The sequence below is a fragment of the Neoarius graeffei genome, chromosome 25, assembly GCF_027579695.1.
Source record: "Neoarius graeffei isolate fNeoGra1 chromosome 25, fNeoGra1.pri, whole genome shotgun sequence".
In the NCBI taxonomy this organism is placed as follows: domain Eukaryota; kingdom Metazoa; phylum Chordata; class Actinopteri; order Siluriformes; family Ariidae; genus Neoarius; species Neoarius graeffei.
The window spans coordinates 38,469,643-38,491,739 of NC_083593.1; the positions used below are offsets into that span (position 1 = coordinate 38,469,643).

A 22,097-nucleotide genomic window follows, 5' to 3' on the forward strand; every position below is an offset into this window, starting at 1 on the left:
TAGCTTTGTATAAACAATAACCGCTAAATGTAATGCAGTGTTATGTAAGGTGATCGCCTAGGCACTCTCATTGTGAAAAGTAAGTCACATGTACATGGACTGGCATTTAATGTTGTATTTGTTCCTTTCTATTTGTTTTTTGTCTGTTCATATTCTTTTTGGGGGAGTAAAGTCTGTTTAAAAATGCCGTTAAATGCATAGGCCTATAGGCCAAGCTTAATGACCTTGAGGTTATCAGAGGTCATATGTCGTTTTACAAATGAAAAATGAATTCAGCACCCAAACATTTAACAAACAAGGCCATTTGCTAACTTCATTAATCATTTTAGTACATTTCATTCCTTAGAAAGCTGAGAAACTGGGTTCAGCTGAGATGTTTACAGGCCCAAAGTTCAAGGACCTCTAGAGGTCAACAGAGGTCAGATAGAGCTCAGCATATTGCAGATTTGAATTCGGCACACCCAAATTGACAAAATAAGACTGTTTGCCGACTGTCTCAAAAATGCCTTTAACTCCTTAAGTAAGCACTTTTTTGAATTTTGGTACCAGTCTACAAGCATCTTGACAAGCCACAGACTGAATGCTCCTGCCTTCATAAGGCTTCATGCACCACCCTGACTTAGTAAGGGACAGAATCCTTCTTCAGGCCGAGTAATGCCATGTTTGATTTATTGCAAAACCTCGGTCAGCCCATAACTTTTTAACAAACAGTGGTTGAGGGCAAAATATCACTACAGAATTGTGCTCCAGTTATACATCTTGTGATTTTCCCCATACGCTACCTCGTTCCACAAAGGGGTTAAAACAAAAATTCACCATCAACATTTATTTTGAGTAGGTTGCGATAAAAGGACTTTATTAGTTCAAATACACCAAAGAAGAGGCAATCACATCATGACAAATACACAGAAAAAGACAGTGAACACAAAAGATGGTAGACGAAGGGATGGACAGTCGAGTTAAGATAGGGGTCCATTTACATGAAAGCATACACTCCCAAAAAGGAAAAGGCTCCTCCTTCAGATTAAGCATTCATTCCCAATAGTATAGTGTTTGGTGAAGACAGGAAAGGATGTAAGCTTGTGCACTTGTATAAAATGTTACCTTAGTTCACATGCCTGGCATTACCAACTTAAAGAATATCATTTGTCCAGTGATACTGAAGGGGGAGGGGGGAGGGAGGGAGAAGCTCTTTTTTTTTTGCGCGCTCAGTCATGTACATTTCAAGAACGAAGAACATTACTATCCATAGTATACAGCAGGCAATTGCACTAAAGGCTAAAATGGGACACTGTGTAGCAGTACTGAGACACAGGGCGATTTGTATTTCTGCATTAAATGCTTGTATGGCACATTTTGGTCCATGTTAGTGCTTTCATGTCATAACATCCCCAAATATATACACACGCAGTGGGATGAATACATGTATATATGAAGGGATCTGCTGTATTTGTCGTTTGCTTTAGAGGTCATTTTTCCTACGTCAGGCCAGTGTGTGTGTGTTTATAAGAAATAATCAGGGGTGCGACGGGTCACGTGAGGCTCTCCACGCCGAGGTGCGGGATCAAACTGAAGGCTGAAAGACAATTCCAGCAGTTAGAAAAGAGAGAGAGTCAACATTGTAAACACACAAGTGTAAAGGACCAAATACTCAGAAGCTGTGTTTAATAGAAAGCATGGTACAGGTGTAATTAAATATTTTATTTTAGGCCCTGTGCTGATGTGTATGCATGAGCTGAAGGTTTACATTTAAAAAAAGTCATCAGTTGCTAATACTTACAAGGAATATTTAAGAGTATCATCCAGTTCCATGATGGCAGCTTGGTTGCCACAGCGATAGCAGTAGTTTGGTGCACTAAAGATGGTGACAACATTCCTATCATGACACCAGTTGTATCCCTGAAGGACAAAAGAACTTGTTGAAATTTTAACATCTCAAAACACACACCAGAGTCATTTTCTGAATCCTCCCCTTGCATGTGGCACTTTTTTTTTGGTACCAAACTTGATTAACATGGAAAAATGGTCATTACCTCCATAACGAGCTGATGGGCACGGGAGACCAGGGTAAGACCATTGGCATGGTTGAAAGTTTCAGAGATGTCCTGTCCAAAAGTGTAACCAGCACCTCTTGGAGAGATTCCCCAACCACCACGGTCATCAGGATCTGACCAGAGCAAGTCACACATCGGCCCCTGAAACGCACCAGCAAGCAACAGGATTGATAAAATAACCAAAGTCATAGATTTAAAAAAAAAATAAGGCCCACTTTACACGGGTACGGTCTAAAACAAAAACGCAAAAGTCCGTTTTCGTTCTCACTTTTTTCCCACGTCTACACGACCGTTTTCAAGGAGGAAATCTGCGTCTATACGGTGACGCATAAATGTGTGGAATTCAATTGGATGTGCATGCCAGGCGGCTAGGTGGTGCTGTGAAAGACCTCCGCTATGTCTGCACGCATGCGCAACATCTTCCGTCTTGTCTGATCTGCACCGCGAAAACTTTGACTACTCTGGCTATGGTAAGTAAGGAAGTAAGTAAAAAAGTAAGAGCATACTATACCCGCCTCTGTTCATTAACGGTATATGTGCAGATTCGGTATAGATGTTCGAAGGACTCCTGGACGTTTATTAAAGCTGCCAGAGCAGCTTGAAGGTCCGTTGGATCGATGTAATCAGACATGCTCTTACTTTTTTACTTACTTTCTTACTTCCCGGGCTGGCATGTACAGTATATGACACATGTATGACGTAAACGCGTATCCGACGTGAGCAGATCCGAGCAGAGTTTCGCGTATTGGGTAGTTTAGACGGATATGCAACGGGGGCTGTTTTTAACTTATCCACTCTGGAAGGCGTTTTCAATTTTTTCCATTTTTCAGCCTCGGAAACGCCGTCCCCGTGTAGACGAAAGGCACTTCCGATAAAATATTTAGTCGTTTTTACCCGACAGCATCGTCGTGTAAACAGGCCCTAAAGCACAAAATTCTTATTTGGGTGAGTGAGTATCTGTACATATAATGCTCTAAACAGCTGCCAAAAATCAGAAATGCAGTCTAGCTTTCACTTTCATCTTATTCATTCAGTGTCAGCACAGGAACAATAAACAGCTGGAAAGGACATCAAGAGATAGACAAAGCATTCAGCCTGATCACGTAACAAGCCAAGATGTAATCATAACATGCATTTTTTCCCATGCTACTTTTATAGCTTAAAGTGCATATCACGGGTAAATTCAGGAGCAAGACCTATGTAATTCTATTTTATATTAAACTTGTCAAATATCTAACATTTTGCGCAATTTTTTTTCCCTTGCGCAATACCAGAAAAATTCAGTTGAAATCAAGCCATTTGAGGCGAACTGGTCCGCCTCTGAAAAAAACTCGGCATTTGGATTTCCCGGCAAACGTTAATTTTCGTGACGTCGCATGCGGGACGCCTCCTTCTGAATCCTACGTCAGCGCTGGTTTGTTGACAAGAAAACAACCTGGTAGTTTTCTGCAAGTTATCACCTAATTGTTAAAGTGGTTAACAGATGCATCAACACCAATCATGACAGGATTAGTACTCATCGTTTCCCACATTGTGCTCAGGTGAAAATTCCATATTTCAATGCAAAATCGCGAGCTGCTAAACTTGGTCTACATAGGCTGTGCACTGAAACCGTGCAAGCTCTCGCAGTCTGCTGGCGCTTCCGCAGGTGACGTCACGAATCTGGCTCCAGACTCCCTTGGGATTTTTCCAGACGCGTTTTGTTACTTTATTTTTTTCTGCTGTAGACAGATGGCCTTGTGCAAAATTACCCTTCTGGATGAGCGTGTAAAGGGACATACTTTCATATTAAATATTTGGCCCAGGATATGCACTTTAATATTTGACAAATGTACTGAAACTGTCCTCCCAAATGGTGGCCAATTAGACATTTGTAGCACTGTTTTACATTACAGGTATTTAGCAGACGCTCTTATCCAGAGTGACGTACAACATATCCAGAGCAGCCAAGGGAGCAGTTGGGGGTTAGGAGCCTTGCTCAAGGACACTTCAGGCATTCCTGCTGGTCTAGGGAATCAAACTGATGATCCAAAGCTGCTTCTCCAACCTTTAGGCCATGGTCCCCCCCCCCATGGGAAGTTTATCTACTTTACATGGCTATTTTTCCTACAGTTAAACTGAAACCTACTGAGGCATCAACATGCGCATTTACAGGTCAATTATTAGGACAGTGGCAGGTTAAAAAAAAAAAAAAATTATACAGACTTCTACAGTGCCTTGCAAAAGTATTCATACCCCTTGAACTTTTTCACATTTTTCCACCTTACAACCACAAACTTAACATTTTTTTTTACTGAGATTTTATGTGATAGACCAGCAGAGCAGCACATAATTGTGAAGTGAAACGAAAATGATAAATGGTCTTCAAAATGTTAAACAAATAAAAATCTGAAAAATGTGGTGTGCATTAGTATTCAGCCCCCTGTACTCTGATACCTCTAAATACAATCCAGTGCAATCAACTGCCTTCAGAAGTCATCTAATTAGTTAATAGAGTCCTACTGTGTGTAATTTACTCTCAGCATAAATACACTTGTTCTGTGAAGGCCTCAGTGGTTTGTTAGAGAACACTGAAGAACAAACAGCATCATGAAGACCAAAGAACTCACCAGACAGGTCAGGGATAAAGTTCTGGAGAAGTTTAAAGCAGGGTTAGGTTATAAAAAAATATCCCAAGCTCTGAACATCTCAAGAAGCACTGTTCAATCCATCATTCAAAAATGGAAAAAGTATGGCACAACTGCAAACCTACCGAGACATGGCCGTCCACCTAAACTGACAGAGCGAGCAAGGAGAGCACTGGTCAGAGAAGCAGCCAAGAGGCCCATGATCACTCTGGAGGAGCTGCAGAAATCCACAGCTCAGGTGGGAGAATCTGCACAGGACAACTGTAAGTCGTACACTCCACAAATCTGGCCTTTTTGGAAAACTGGCAAGAAGAAAGCCGTTGTTGAAAAACAGGCGTAAGAAGCCATGTAGGGGACACAGCAAACATGTGGAAGAAGGTGCTTTGGTCAGATGAGACCAAAGTTGAACTTTTTGGCCTAAATGCAAAGCGCTATGTGTGGCGGAAAACTAACACTGCTCATCACCCTGCACACACCATCCCCACTGTGAAACATGGTGGTGGCAGCATCATGCTATGGGGATGCTTTTCTTCAGCAGGGACAGGGAAGCTGGTCAGAGTTGATGGGAAGATGGATGGAGCTAAATACAGGGCAATCCTGGAAGAAAACCTGTTGGAGGCTGCAAAAGACTTGAGACTGGGAAGGAGATTCACCTTCCAGCAAGACAATGACCCTAAACATACAGCCAGAGCTACAATGGAATGGTTTAGATCAAAGAGTATTCATGTGTTAGAATGGCCCAGTCAAAGTCCAGACCTAAATCCCATTGAGCATCTGTGGCAAGACTTGAAAATTGCTGTTCACAGACGCTCTTCATCCAATCTGGCTGAGCTTGAGCTATTTTGCAAAGAAGAATGGGCAAAAATTTCAGTGTCGAGATGTGCAAAGCTGGTAGAGACATACCACAAAAGACTTGCAGCTGTAATTGCAGCAAAAGGTGGCTCTACAAAGGATTGACTTGGGGGGGCTGAATACTAATGCACATCACATTTCAGATTTTTATTTATTTAAAATTCTGAAGACCATTTATCATTTTCGTTTCACTTCACAATTATGTGCTACTCTGTGTTGGTCTATCACATAAAATCTCTTTAAAAAAAAAAAAACTTAAGTTCGTGGTTGTAAGGTGGAAAAATGTGAAAATGTTTAAGGGGTATGAATACTTTTGCAAGGCACTGTAAATGGTGCAACACAAAAGCATTCTCCACATCACTGGAGACTGAATCCTGAGGAGGATAAACCCATCTAGTGGTCGGAAAATGGCACTACCAAGTGTGTGTGGTGGGGCGCAAATCTGTAGCACATCTCATGTTTAAAACTTCAAAAGGTGTGCAGGCAGGAATTCAATTTTAAAAATGGCTCATGCTTGCAATTTGTGATCCGTTGGACACTTGTAGCACTGTTTTACAGGAGTATAAAAAGGGAGTGAAACATTTGTACAGTCTCAAGTAGGAGGGTTTGAATATTGGATTTAATTAGGTGTCGATCAATTTAACAGCTCGTTCACAGGGACATGTATGACAATGTTTATTTACACCTCTAAGCATAACACTAAAATATAATATAACTAAGAAAAGTGATATCCATAAACTAAGTTAAAACCAGAACTATGAATTTTGTAGAGGGGGGAAAAAAAAAAGCATATGTAAATGTAATCTGGAAAGAGGTGCAGGAAGCCCTAGAATAACTTAAAGGCTAATCTAGCGAGGGCTTCCTAGGAATGACTTACAGTAGCAATGACGGGCCTTTTTTTTTTTTTAAACTAGTCATAATGTATCAAATTAAAGAACATGAAGATCTGAACTGAAAAGCTGTTTTTGTAAATGCAGCTTAAAGGAACAGTCCACCGTACTTCCATAATGAAATATGCTCTTATCTGAATTGAGACGAGCTGCTCCGTACATATCCGAGCTTTGCGCGACCTCCCAGTCAGTCAGACGCAGTCAGACGCGCTGTCACTCCTGTTAGCAATGTAGCTAGGCTCAGTATGGCCAATGGTATTTTTTGGGGCTGTAGTTAGATGCGACCAAACTCTTCCGCGTTTTTCCTGTTTACATAGGTTTATATGACCAGTGATATGAAACAAGTTCAGTTACACAAATTGAAACGTAGCGATTTTCTATGCTATGGAAAGCCCGCACTATAATGACAGGCGTACTTCTGCACGCTTCAACAGCGCATTGATACCTTCACTCGGAGTTGTACCTTTTTTTTTTTTTTTTAAAGAGAGGGCGGACGGACCAGGGCATTCGCCCGCCTGGCCGTGCCCGACGAGGAGCGCTCTCAGCCGGCTTGGGAGGCAGACGGCAGCCCCTCCTGGAAGTGTGGTTTTACCATGGGCCTCATGCGGAAAAATGACAAAGTCCCAATTTTACCATGGGGCTCGAGTTGTACCATTTTTTTATTTTTAAGACAGGGCGGACGGACCAGGGCATTCGCCTGCCTGGCCGTGCCCGAAGAGGAGTGCAGGTATCAATGCGCTGTCGAAGCGCACAGAAGGTGTTAGTACGCCGGTCATTATAGTGCAGACTTTCCATAGCATAGAAAATCGCTACGTTTCAATTTGTGTAACTGAACTTGTTTCATGTCACTGGTCATATAAACCTATGTAAACAGGAAAAACGTGGAAGAGTTTGGTCGCATCTAACTACAGCCCCAAAAAATACCATTGGCCATGCTGAGCCTAGCTACATTGCTAACAGGAGTGACAGCGCGTCTGACTGACTGGGAGGTCGCACAAAGCTCGGAGAGGTACGGAGCAGCTGTTATGGAAGTACGGTGGACTGTTCCTTTAAAAAAACAAAATTATGAACATTTGAAAAGCCAGTGTTTTATAAAAATTTCCATTTCTGTCTGTTGCCACGGTCAGAAACCAACAATCATTCCATTGGTTTAATTTTCCATTCATGAGAAAAAAAAAAAAAAAAAAAAGATTTAGAATTCTGAGATAAAGGCTTCTTGTAAATCACAATTATGCACCTAGAAGGCTTAAAAGTAATACATCGATGAAACCGGTACATCGTTTGGGTTTAAACATAAAGGCCAGAATTTAGCAGGTATGTTCACTTTAAATTGTGGACACCGAGCACGACTGATGACGGTGGTGCTTGGATGCACTGTGTATAAGAGGGTCAAACTTTTGTTAATTCTCTTCAACACAGTATTACTGATATTTATACATGAAAAAAATTAAATAAGAACATTAGGAAAACCATTAATTTTTTAGGAAGAACACAAAATTTCCTTCAGTGATCCGATCTTTTGTGGGCACTAGACAGCGTTCAGCCGATTTTATTGGAAAAATCAAGTCAACACTACAGATTCGACCACTAGGTGGGAACCATTAGTCTCAAGCTGATTGAACCAACAGTGAGCGAGCTGAAAGCAACAGAACACACTGACCGGTAACAAATATCACTTTTTTTTTTTAAACCCAAGATGGTGGCAGCACCCGTGATTTTGGTGTATTGCATTAACCCTTAAAGTAAAAGCTCATCACAACGCCACACAAAATTAAAGCTAGATGACCTTTTGGTTTCATAAAATCAGTGAAACTTAGTTCCCTCTGAAATTTGATCATTGTGATGGACGTTTATTTCTGTAATATCCCACAAAATATCAGGCCATTCTGTGGCTGGGGAAGTTATTTAATTTGAGGGGATTCCCAAGCAAATAGCGTGCATGAAATCACTCACTTCGCCCAGTCAAGCAGACAGAGGAAGTCCATGTGCTCATGCACAGGTTTACCACCACCTTCTTTTGGGTTTTATGGCAGCTGGCATCCAGTGTTGCATTACTGCCATCTACAGGTTTACCCTTGACCGTGCACCAAGGGCCTCTGCATGCTCTTGCGACAAGGCTTTCGCAGATAGCTTTTCGCAGACAGCTGTAATTTATCGTTGAGCAGGGAGTAATAGGCGTGCGCGATGTTATTCACCGCCACAACGCAAGGGGGTGCGAAGTCACGAAATCGCTAGGAGTAGTTGGTGGGTGTGGTTAGTGGAGTGTTTATCCTCCGGTTACTTATAATGACTAGAACTGGAGTCGTTTATGGCCCTTTTCCACTACCCTTTTTCAGCTCACTTCAGCTCGCTTCAGCTCACTTCAGCCCGACACGGCTCGCGTTTCGACTACCAAAAACCGGCACGACTCAGCTCGTTTCAGCCCTGCTTAGCCCCTAAAACTCGCACCGTTTTGGAGTAGGGCTGAAGCGAGCCAAGCCGTGCCGAGTGAGGTTGGGGGCGTGAGCAGACACTCCCCTGTGCACTGATTGGTGAGGAGGAGTGTCCTCACATGCCCACACACGCCCCGCGAGCGCGCTGGGATCTGTAAACACCGCAAACCCGGAAGGAGAATAATTACGAATTACGAGAATTTCTGAAGCCTTATGCGCCTCGCCTCATCTATACGCTCTTGCCAGTATCTGTTGGCGTTGTCGGTGACAACAAGCCACAGCACCAAGACCAGCAACACTAACGACTCCATGTCCTCCATGTTTATTGTTTACTATTCGGGTCGTGAGACTACCGCTTAAAAGCTCACTGAATCAGTGACATACAGAGCATCGTGGACGAGTTCGCGGAGCGCAAGGCTCGTCGTATGCCCTTCAAATAATGCGCGCAGTAGGCTATTGGTGTTTTATTATGAGCCATGTACAGTATGTCGCCGAATGTTTTTTTGTTTGAGTTACATGTTCGTTTGAAGGACTTCACACATCACACATCACATTATCTCTAGCCGCTTTATCCTTCTACAGGGTCGCAGGCAAGCTGGAGCCTATCCCAGCTGACTACGGGCGAAAGGCGGGGTACACCCTGGACAAGTCGCCAGGTCATCACAGGGCTGACACATAGACACAGACAACCATTCACACTCACATTCACACCTACGGTCAATTTAGAGTCACCAGTTAACCTAACCTGCATGTCTTTGGACTGTGGGGGAAACCGGAGCACCCGGAGGAAACCCACGCGGACACGGGGAGAACATGCAAACTCCGCACAGAAAGGCCCTCGCCGGCCCCGGGGCTCGAACCCAGGACCTTCTTGCTGTGAGGCGACAGCGCTAACCACTACACCACCGTGCCGCCCGTTTGAAGGACTTAATGTACAAAATAACATAGTTGCACCCCGTAGTGTTGAAATTGGTAAACACAGTGTATTCAGTGAGGTTTGCACCGCCCTCCTTTTATTTCTGACTCTTCCTGTCACCGTTGCAACCTCTGAGCGCTCATTCGTATGCCCTTCAAATAATGTGCGCAGTATAGGCTATTGATGTTTTATTATGAGCCATGTACAGTATCCTAATGTTTTTTGTTTCTGAGTTACATGTTCGTTTGAAGGACTTGATGTACTAAATAACATAGTTGCACCCGGTAGTGTTGAAATTGGTAAACACCGCAGTTGCGGACATTTTGTAGCCTAAAATGATGTTATGATAAGCTTTAATAAAGGGCCCGGTCATTTGCCCCGCCCCCGGCCCGGCTCGGACTTGTTCCGCCACTGTCACTGATGTCACTGTTTGCGCTGCTTAACGACATCACGTGACGTCCACCCACTTTCGCTAACTCCACCCAATGTGTCCACCCACTTCCAGCCAGCACGGTTCAGCGCGGTTGTAGTCGAAATGCAACTCCAACAGCCCCGCTCAGCTCGACTCAGCTCGACTCGGCACGGCTCAGCCGCGTTTGTAGTGGAAAAGCGGCAATAGATGTACGTACTTCCTCGATCAACCGCTGTTCGTGCTGCTCCATCTTCGTTCGTGTTTTTAAAAATGGCGGTCGTGAAAACAAACCAAACCAGGAAAGTAGGGAAGCGGAAGTGCGTGTACAGTGGATGTAGAGTGGACCAATCAGAGCCCTCTTGTCTGCGACGCTGTCTGCGAGGCTTCTGCGGTGGTCACAATTTTTGGGAGATGCACGCAGAGCGTCTGCGAAGGTGGGGGGGCTACGCAGACGCTATCTGCGAGGACTGGGTTGTCAGCATAAATTGGCCTTAACAGTTACAACACTGTCACTAAATGAACAGCTGATCACACAGAGAGGCTCACTGACCACCGATATTTATTAGTTTGGTCCTGCGTTTCCTTTCCTTCGCAACAACGTCTTTTCTTCTCGCTTTGTTACTGTACTCGGTCTTCCATGTTTCATTCATTCTCTCCCGTTTCAAATTTGTATCCCACAATGCCTTGTGCGAACAGGGAAAGCCCACCACATGATTCATGATGTAGTATCTTGAACTGGGTCATGGTGAAGCAGGAAAAAAAGAGAGAATTTAAGGCCACATGGCCCTAAAAATCATTAATTGCTCCATTTTAAAAATAATAAAAAAATTAAAGGGGGGGGGGGTCTGATTCGAATTCAGCAGCTTTCTGTCCACTAAACAAAAATAATTGGGTGCTGGGAAAAGTTTATGACTTACACTTGAAAAATCTGAAAGGCAGTCTACCTTGAACAATATATTCTGTACATACGTTATTTATTCTTGAATCGACGCTAGTTTTACGTAGATTAAACACTTAAAGGTCTTTAAGGGCCAAACGAAAACATGCTGCTCTCCCATACAAACGTATGGGAGGTTCATTAGTGCAGCGGCATGCCATGCCGTCAAGCCTACTCACAGCTTTAAATCTACTCATTATGCGTATACTGACCTCATGTGGCACCTCCTGAAGACGATCTAGAGCTCGAATGTGATCCAGTGTGTCTATAGATGGAGACAAACCACCATGCAGACAGAAGATCTACAGAGAGGAAAAGCGTATTAGTGGAAACTTGGGCTCAGTGGTCATAGTCACTAAAGGTGCATGATAAAGTAGCCGCCTTTTTTTAAAAAAAACAAAGTGTATATTTACCTGGCCATCAACGAGGGCTGTAAGGGGTAGATAGTCAAAGAGATCTGTGAAGTATTTCCACACGTTTGCGTTACCATATTTCCTCAAGCACTCATCATAGAAGCCGTACACCTGTGTAATCTGTCTGCTCTCATGGTTCCCACGCAATATCGTGATGCGCTCTGGGAAACGGACCTGCCAATTAAGAAACAGTAATGCTCAGAACCACAACACCGCATGTATGCAGATGAGGACTAATCGTTACTGTGTCTTGTAAATCCAGTACTTGCATCTTAAATACCTTCAGCGCAACAAGCAGGGTGACCGTTTCCACCGAGTAGTAGCCTCGGTCTACATAGTCACCCATAAACAGGTAGTTTGTGTCAGGAGACTTCCCTCCGATTCTGAACAGCTCCATGAGGTCGTGGAATTGGCCGTGCACATCGCCACAAACTGTGACAGGGCAGCGCACCTCCTGCACGTTGGACTCCTTAGTCAGGATCTCTTTAGCCTGTGTGGATATGGAACAAAGATCATTCCTGCTATAGTGAAGAGAATCAGATAAGGAGATACATCAGTTACATCTGCAGCACAAAGGCACCAGCAGGCCATCACACTGTAGCTGGTGGTATAATTAAGGCATTAGGTATCAACAGTATGATGGATCATGTACTTTCGAGACAAGAAGCAGAATGCAAGGTGATAAAATTTTGTACCAACGTTTCGGTCCCTAGCATTCATGCTTAAAGGAGATACGCAGAGCCACGGCCTCACTTTCGTTTATAAATGCCTTGAGACCTCAAGAATAGTTTTAAGCATCAACAATAAATCTAATAGTCATTTTTACGATTAAAGTGATTCATGTAGGTAGCGGTCTGAGTGAATGACCTTGACGTCCGTAAAGACAGCAGGAAGGCTAATCGGCCTCATCGCCATTTCCGCTATACTAAAACACAGAGCTGACTGCGACTCCGATCCTCCATTTTGAACCAATTTATCACCATGCCACGTAGATGTGTTGCTGGCCGGTGCAACAACAGGACAAAAGGTGGATTTACGCTGCATTCATGGCCCAAGAATCTTCAAACTGCAAAGATTTAGATGCGCAAGTTGTTCACGGGCACATTGGGTGCCTACGAACTGGTCTCTCTTCTGCTCTGTACATTTTACTGAAGACTCGTATGAAACCTCTGATCTGTTGAGTGTTGGCTATAAGCCTGTATTGAAACAGGACGCAGCACCAACAATTAAAGAAAACTACAAGAAAGGGAAAGCTTTTTTTTTTTTAAAAAAAGGAAAGCAAGTTCAGTTGCACCAGTCCTCCTGGAGCGTGAGCCGAGGGTTGTTAGTAAAACCCGGGATGGAATGGGACATATAGCTCGGGCAGTGACCTCCCCGCAGTTGTTGCTAAAGTTAACTGTTAATATTATAGTCAGGCTGTCTGTTGTTGCCCAAATGAGGATGGGTTCCCTTTTGAGTCTGGTTCCTCTCGAGGTTTCTTCCTCATGTCGTCTGAGGGAGTTTTTCCTTGCCACCGTCACCACAGGCTTGCTCATTGGGGATAGATTAGGGATAAAATTAGCTCATGTTTTAAGTCGTTCAAATTCTGTAAAGCTGCTTTGCGACAATGTTTATTGTTAAAAGCGCTGTACAAATAAACTTGATTTGATTTGCTAAAGCCGGTGACGTCCCGTCCTGGGTTTTACTAATTGCCTGACCTGAGCAGTAATGGCAGAGTACTCAGTATGGAGAAAATGGAGAATCCGTCTGATTTCTCCACTGGATATTGCTGCCATCTCGCCCTTACGTGGAAGAAGCGAATGAACGGAGAACTGAACGAACAACTAAAAGTCAGATGGTTTCAAAACAAATCGGCCACAAGATCAGCCTTCAAGAAGCAAGAACACAGACGGGTAAGCCCTGACTCATTTGGATACAAAACACGTCGTTTACCTGCATTTAGGTTAATACATGCAAGATGTATTGTGTTTAAGTTACCGGTATAAGATTATTTAATTTGCTTCAGAATGAGATGGTCTCAGTTCATTTGATTACCGTATTTTTCGGACTACAAGTCGCACTTTTTTTTCATGGTTCGGCTGGCCATGCGACTTATACTCCGGTGCGACGTATATGTTTTTTTTTTTTTTTTCACCGCGGAATAACTGGAGCTGATGCTGAGTCTGATGACAGCCACGCAGAAGAAGAGGAAACGGCGCTTCATCTGCCGCTGGAGGCAGAGTTGTTCAGAAGCAACACCGAGGATGAGGAATTCAATGGATTTGCTGATTTGGAGTGAAATCATCAGCTTGATAAACTTGATTGACCTGTGTTTTATTATTAATGATAGGCCTATAGTTATTTAAATAAGTTATGTAGTGATTTTAGGCAGTGCTTAATTTGTGAAGTGGGAGGTCCCAGAACGCAGGAGGTGGGTGGGTCCGGCGACTCAAAAAAAAAAAAAAAAGGCGGGGGATGGTTTACTATAACTTTACGCACATGTGCTTATTGTGTATGTAAAATAATAATAATAAGAAGAAGACATTATGATCTTAGAAAACGCTTTAGTGACAAACAGTTACAGACAGTAATGTCGTGATATTATATTATAAAATATTAATTTTTATTAGTCTCTATATTAAATTATATATTACATTTATCTTCTAAAATAACAGACTGTACTCATCACAACTGGTTTATTTCACCATTGGAGATCAGATCACACAAGACATGAGTTAAATGACTCATTTTAAGGATTTAAGTAGGGGATTTAAAAGCGGTTGTTTTTTTTTTTTTTCACTAGACAGTTGTTTTTACTACCGTACCTGTCTTTGGAGATGATATACCTATAGCCTACTTGACCTCTGATTTGATGAAATAAAATTCGACAAAAATGAAGAATGACACTCCTCGATGATGACTACAGCTTTAATAACACAGATGAAAGAGCCATGGGGCGATAATAAGCCCTACCGGTAAAAATATTCTAAAAGCAAACTGATTAATGCATCAGTAATAGGCTACTAATATTAGTTATAATAATAATATAGGCTATTAGTAATAACGACAGTGATGGTATTAAAGATAGTAGTAGATATTTAAAATAATCAGACGAGGCTACTTACGGGGCAAAGGGCGTGTTATCACTGCTCAGCTGTTTGTTTATTAAATAAACAATGCAGTCGCGCAGTAACCACGCGCCGCTTATCAGATAGAATCACAGATTCTATGGATAGAATAACCCTTCAAAAAAGTGCGACTTATAGTCCAGTGCGACGTGTATATGTTTTTTTCGTCTTCATAATGCATTTTTTGGCTGATGCGACTTAAACCCCGGAGCGACGTATAGTCCGGAAAATACGGTAATTAGCCTTTTACGTTTTTATCAGTGAAAATGCATGCATGTTGTACAAGTTATAACACCTATCCTGTTTTAATGAGAGTCAACCCACAATCAGTGAAGTCAAATCAGTAACGGTATTTCTTACTTTCACCACAAATTATTATTTATATGATTTTGGTCTATAGCTGTCAAAGGCCTCGGCCTTAAAACTGGTTACTGCAGTGACTTCACGCACTCAGGGCTGGCTGGCTCAGCAGGGCAGCTCGAATGCCAACTTTGCTTTCGATTTTAACTCTCAAATATATTTTTTATTCCCCATTTATGCAGCATACAAGAGTCAAGGATGGAGATACTTTCCACTCAAATTTATTTAAAAATAAGTTGGTGTATATCCTTTAATCATTTGTCATGCAGACCTTAAAAAGCACCACTGTTTCTACAAACCTCATTTTGAGAGCAAATAGTGCTGACCAAAGGAGGACCAATTTCTTCCTCATGCATGAATGAAAACCATCTCTCTCTCTCTCTCTCTCTCTCTCCATATGTTGCAAACTCTTAACATGGTGTTAGAGTCCAAGTGACCTTTACAAAACTCCATCAAATCAATACCGGCTGCAAGTACGACCCCCTGCGTCGCCATGGAGACAATGCAAGGGTTTCCATGGAGACCTCTCCTCTGCAGTCCTGTTCTTTCCCACACTTCCCTCATTTAACACAGCAAATAGGACATTAGAGCAGGTGCCACGGACAGCCGGAACCCAAGTTTAGCCTCTCAGAGCCATGCTCTTTCCTGATTAAAGACCAAAACAGTTTGGGAGCTCTTGGCGTGTTTAAAAATGAAACTTAATTCAGAGATTATGAAAATAATGAAATGGCATGTCAGTGATTTTGCAACAGTCCTGAATTCAGAACTTGGAGGAAAGAACAGGACTTCACACAAAGACACTCAGAGCACTCGTTATTGACAGTGTCAGTTTCTCCTAGTTTTCTGCCTTGCGCTTTTAAGGCGTCCGTACATGCGTGTAACACGTCAGTTTATAACAATTCAGCTGGGCAATAGGATGATGCAATCCGATATCAGCAATGTACGATAGAATTGGTGCAAACCTGACAGTCGATTACTCCCCACTTTGAACACAGCTTATAAAATACACCATCAGCCAAACATTTACATCTGAACTATTCATCCTACAACTAAGAGAGAGGGGGGGGAAAAAGAGGAGAAAGAAAAACAAGCATTTGTTTATGAAGTACTTGGTTACTGCAAAATATAAAGCTAAACCAAAATGCTTTCTAAATGTTTAACCGATTAAAGAAAACATTTTAGCCATGCATTTCCAAAACTGCTTTCACGTGGGTAGGAGGAGGATGAGATCTGAGTGGACTTCAACGTTTTATAATTTTAAAAGCCAGGTGTCGATCAAAGCAGCTTATGAATAGTGCTGTATATTCAGACGCATCTTCTGAAACAGGGTACGACTGCCGTGAATAATGAAAAAGAAGTTACTGTGACAACCCTGCTGTAAACTGCCTTACCCATTTAGGTTGAAGGGGCAGGGTGGCGAAACATTGGGTTTCTCTTCTTTTTAACAAAACCAATCATGTTCCAGTTTTTCCAACCATAATGCAGAATTCTAACTTCACAATTAGTACACAAGTCAACCATAAACAAAATACACAACCTTCCTAAAATACAATTAAAAGGTCTCAGTTTTAAATAAAAAGCAGTCAGGTCCATATTTATTTATTAAAAAAAAAAAAAAAACAACCCATTACATCTTACAACATTTCAGGCACATCAGTACCAAAACCCAACATTAAAAGTGCATCTTTTAGTCTTCACCCTCTAATTATGTTCATAACAGCTTTACTGTAACAAGACACGCAGTATTTTGCATTTCTGTTTTTGTCTTTCAGTGGAAACACCACTCACGCATGCTGTAATGGTTATTTGAGCTCCAAAACCTACCCACCAAACAAAATGCATTTTGAGCAGTAGGATCTGTACTAACAGCTCCAATGCATCACTGGGGTGTGTGTGTGGTGTCAGGGTGTCTGTGTGTGGTGTCGGGGTGTCTGTGTGTGGTGTCGGGGTGTCTGTGTGTGGTGTCTGTTCTGAGCACATGCTCGTAAGCAGCAGCAGTATTCTGTATTGTGCATCTCTCTGGAACAGGAAGTGGCATTGTAATAGTGTAAAGCACGTTCCCTGATTTCTTGATCCAATACGTCTATGTTCCATGATGTGTCTTCAATCAAACAGTACATCACATTTTAATTTACCAGAGAAGTGAACTTGCATGCTGATAGGAATGCTTAATTACAGCAAACCACCCTCCAAATGCCATTACCATCTCTAACGCTTCAACCATGATTTTCATCTCATGAAATGGGTCAGTCACTACTAGGGATGGCGAAAACTAAAAAAAAATCTTGACCGGCCACCGAGCCTCATTAGCCGGTTAAAGTCGGTTAACCTATGAGTTTAAACAGGGATGCAAATGGCACGCCTTTTTCACGGCTCGTGCAGATCCTATTTTTTTTTTTTAGGGGGGGCGTTGGAGTGTCCGAATAATTTCATCAGAGTAAATTCTGTATTAAAATTACTAAGCAAATGCCGTTACAGTCCACGAAAAAGCCGTGAAAAAGTCGGCATCTGCGCCTTTAGTTTGTGTGGAGAGATATGATCTGCAATAACATGCATTGTTGGCTACAGACCGAAACATACTTTCAGAATGCACTGGCCAAGGCAGGACTAAACTCGATGTGCCTTCTAATAATAATTAAAAAAAAAAAAAAAACAGAATAGTAATTTGTAAGCTAAAAAGCCTGTGTCTACACTTTATTGTTTTGCCGAGTGGCAGCTGTGTTCAACTGGGGTGGGACATGACTGAATGGGTGTTTCTGATTTGTCAGCTGTCATCCTTACACCCATGGCATGCCCCAAGCGTTTACAAACACAGAATTCCAGGTCCTCCGCTCCAAAATCGGCAGCTTCAAAACGACTGATTTTTTTTTTTCCACAGACAACCAAAAAAAATTAACCGGTTGACATTGATTTGGTCAACCACCAGTCAAACGGTCATTGGTTAACATCCCTAGTCACTACGGACATACATGAGAAGGAAAGCCAGTGATTGTACAGCATTAAGTTGATTATTATAATTTTTTTTTGGGGGGGGGGGGTGCAGCACTAAACTAGAAGGACGCTGTGAAAGCACAGACCTCCGGCAGAACAACAGTCAACTCCACGATGTGCAAATCTGCAACTGAAACCACATATTTCCAAAGTTATTGGAATTGTGTGCCTACATGTCTATTCCACATGATTACTGGGACTCGTGAATATGGATTATGATGTGTAGAAATAACATGACTCCATTTCGTCATTTTTAGATGGATTTTTAAGGTGTATGGAATTGCTGTGGTCAGACTTCCACCAAGGCCAAATGCCATATCTAGCAGCACACAGGCTTAGCTAGCGAGCCGTGACTTACACAGCCAATTCTCGAAAAACATGGTCATAAATCCCCACACGCAGACTAAATTTTATACAAATCCATGCTAACCAAAATTGTGCGTTTCTGTGGATATTTTTGTCAACTGGCAGTGGTTCCCCAGGGCCTGCCCAGCACATGCGCTTTCCATATATGAAAGTTAAATCGAGAAAATCAAATTTACAGCCAAAAATGTAGTACTCTTATTGGTCAGACTTCAAAACAAGGCTTGAATGGAAGCAAAATACTACGAGTTTTGAAAGCTTCGCTGGCAAAGCTTGGCAGGTTTAGAAAGAGTAGATTTAGATAAATATCTTTGCAAGTTTTTTTTTTTTTAAATCATACAAGAATAATATATTGACCAACTTTACATTTTCCTATGTGGCCACTGCCAAATCTAGTTTTTAAATTACCTAAATTCGGCAAAACAAGACCTGCCACCTTCCTCAGTCACACCAGACTCTGCATGCTGAGAGCTCACAACAGCATCCATAAAAGAATCTTCACATAGTAACAGCATGATAACCACTTTCACTCTTTCGGTTTCAATGGGTTTCTCTTTCGCCAAGATTGGCATCTTAAATAGTACTTTCATAAACTACCATTATTGTATTTGTTGTATTGTTTACAATATTTAAATTTCAAGCAACTACAGGAAAATTTCCTTTCATTTGTAACTTAATTTCACTTACTTTTAAATTCCTGTTTATTGCACTTTAACAGACTCAAAATGATTCCCCAACACTGTGATGCAACACTTGCATTATGTACATTTTGTAAAATCAAAACTTGTTAAAGGTACCCATTACTTTCAGTTGTGTATATAGTTCATAATATTAATCTTGAGTTGGCTGAATTTCATTTGTTGTACAGTATATAGTAAAAACGTATTCTGTATAATAGGACTTGATTGCAGCAATTTGCATTTTGTTTTTTTTTGTCTTAAGCGCACAAGAAATTAATTTAAGGTTTCTGCTTTTATTGCAGGAATTTGTAGATTTTACTGATAGTGATTTGTAAAGTTCTGGTAAATGAATAAGAAGCTAAATTTAATAAAATTATTAAAAAATTTTAGTTGGTAAATTTAAAAAAAAGTGTTAAATGCGTAATAAAATATTCACACTTAAAATTAATGCTTTCTTTCCGAGGCTCAATTGCAGCTCTAGAAGTCACCGGATTGTACCCAAAAAAGATGAAATCTTCAAAATTGTGGAATTGAGATTTCATTTATCCATTTCAAAACAAAATATTTTACGCAAGCCGGCATAGATAAGTGACAAGTCTGTGCACATTACATTCGCATGCAACTTTTGAAGATTGAAGAGATTTTTTTTTTAATCAATCACCTTTTTTATTTCCACAAAGCTATCCACCTGAAGCTCAGTGAATAACAACCTCACCATCTCAGTTATCATTCGCCGATATTCACTTGGCCTTCGGCGAATAATTGTTAAAATATTCCTGGTGTGACAGACAACTAACCTCTGTTTTAAGTGGAAAAAGTATACAGAATACTGTGCTGTTTCACTATGCACTGGGGTTATAATGGATGTATTAACATGCATGTTATTTTTAAATCCTCAGACATAATTGGCCACAGAAGTCCATTATAAAATTGCAATGCTTTGATTTTAATAAAATACACATATCAAACAGCCTGAAGCAAGATAAAAGCCTGTAGAACGCTCAAATCTCAACGTGGCAGCTTATTTATTAGGAGCCAAGCCAGCTGAGTCGATCCTGACAACCCTCTACATTTAACACCTCATCAGATAGCATGAAACACTGGGCCTTAGAGAATCAAGGCTCGTTTAAATCACAGCACACCACCATCTTTAAACACGACGCCTTCAAGTCATTAGGAATTTAATTACTACCCAGGGTTGTGTGCAAGAGTGATGAATGACGTCATTGTTACTTGGATAGTCAGGTATAGTAGCTTAAACACTGCGGCTACAATGGCCACAAACTACATTTTATATAAAACAGCCGTATTATATAATTTGAATTTAGAGGAGAGGGAAATGAAGCAGGGTAAACGCTGACTTAAATGAATTTTTTTGCGCAGCTATTCCATGTTAGCTAATTAGCTAGCTCAATAACACTGCGGCTAAAAATGACCTGAAAATGTATATATTTTTAAGCAAGACATGTATTAACACAAGTACTACCGCGAACACCACGTTACAATTAAAAAGCTGAATCTGAATGGAATTTTTTTTAAATAAAAACACACCCACGGTTAGTGCTAACTTAAAGCTAAAATAACTAACGCTAGCTGACTAATCCAGCTAATGGGGCTGTGGCTCAATAATCAGCCATGTTCTATTTTGAGAAGCGCTAACATTAGCTAACAAACAAGGAAACTGCGCTGGTAGCTAAATTAGCTGAAAGGGGGAAAAAAAGAAATCCGCTGTAATAGTTAATGTTTCCTCGTCATAAATATCACCCAAGATCCCGATAATGACTAAACCATCATTATTATCATCAATGTGTCATCCTTACCCGAACACCGTTCCTGAATACGTAGTTAGTGGGGCTTGCTATGAGGCTAACAGCGTTAGCAGGCTAGTGCTTACCTTTTCGCACAGCGTCCTCACTTGATTCTCGGTGAGCTGCTTGCACTCGTTCAGCTGTTCTACCCATTGGTCTAATTCTTTAGTAAACGCTTTATCGTCCATTCTGAAGACGTCTTGAAGGATGTTACAGATTTGCCTTTTTTTTTTTACTTTTTCAGACACTGATCTATGTTTCAGGTAGCTAACACCCCCCTCGAGACCCGCGGCGCTATTTGTGTGTGTCTAGCTAGCTAGTTAGCCCGACCCGCTAAATTTTCGCCTAGCAATGCAAGATAGCTTAGCACACCACAGGCTATTTTCCTCACAGTTTTAACATCCGAAAACTACGCGTTTACGGCGAGAAAACTGGTCACTCCAAAAGCTGAAGTGCTTTTCCGTGTTCTGGGATTAATCTGATAATAAAGCTGCTCAGCAAAACTAGCAGATTGTCGTTAATAATCTCCGGCAGATTTGCTTTAATTCGGCCGACCTTTCCGAAAGAAAGCCGCTGCGTAATGGCCGCTCTGCGTCCGCCTCATATCGACGTCATCACAAAGGCATCCGCGGAGGAGGGGCTCGAGGAAGGCGTTAAAAAAATAATAATTCACCACAACCCACCTCTCTACTGCCCTCGCGCGGCGTAGCGGACCAATAGGAGCCGACTAGGATTTCTGTTTATTAAAGTGCTGATGACACGAACATGACTCTATGCAATTTCTTAAATAAACTATACAACATGGCAAACATGTTAGATTTCTGTTATAGTTACGTGAAAAGAAGCTGTTGTTACGCAAATATCCAACTTTTAATTGCACAGCGCAAGAAAACTGGGTCCGTGGCTCGCGGCCATGTTGTGACGTCAGCGGGAGAACACGCTGCGGTTCACTGGCTGTTCTACTCTGGTTCTACTCAATGGAAATGGCGCATGAAAACGCCGGTGAACTCTCTAGTGCTAGCTCTTCCTCTTCTGGGAGTCTAGAATTGTGTTGATCTCTTCCGAATAGAATCTATGATAGCCTACCTTCTTTACCCTTTGCCTCTCGTTGCTAGGCGGCAGTTACATGAAAGCCGCAAGCTTTCACAAGCAAATACATGACTGATATCACGCCGACTTTATGATTACATTTATGATTATCATGTAGAATATATAGCTCTACGTACCTTTATCTTATGTCGTTTCACAACACATG

At 41.7% G+C, this 22,097-nt stretch overlaps 1 protein-coding gene across 1 annotated transcript; it reads right to left on the reverse strand.

Annotated features, from left to right (window-relative positions):
• Positions 1–824: 824 nt before the first annotated feature.
• ppp2cb (protein phosphatase 2, catalytic subunit, beta isozyme) lies at positions 825–21,444 on the reverse strand. Its single transcript, XM_060908516.1, has 7 exons — positions 20,929–21,444; positions 11,814–12,023; positions 11,534–11,707; positions 11,333–11,422; positions 2,034–2,195; positions 1,781–1,899; positions 825–1,576 (listed from the first exon to the last, which is right to left on the reverse strand). The coding sequence occupies exons 1-7, from the start codon at positions 21,028–21,030 to the stop codon at positions 1,504–1,506; spliced, it is 930 nt and encodes a 309-aa protein (XP_060764499.1). The 5' UTR covers positions 21,031–21,444; the 3' UTR covers positions 825–1,503.
• Positions 21,445–22,097: the final 653 nt, after the last annotated feature.

Excerpts from the sequence above, each read along its gene's own strand:
- ppp2cb (XM_060908516.1), bottom strand. The coding sequence starts at position 21,030 with ATGGACGATAAAGCGTTTACTAAAGAATTAGACCAATGGGTAGAACAG. Across the intron at positions 11,423-11,533 it reads CAGCCCTCGTTGATGGCCAG|ATCTTCTGTCTGCATGGTGG; the intron begins GTAAATATACAC and ends TCCTCTCTGTAG. Across the intron at positions 1,577-1,780 it reads GATACTCTTAAATATTCCTT|CCTTCAGTTTGATCCCGCAC; the intron begins GTAAGTATTAGC and ends ATTGTCTTTCAG.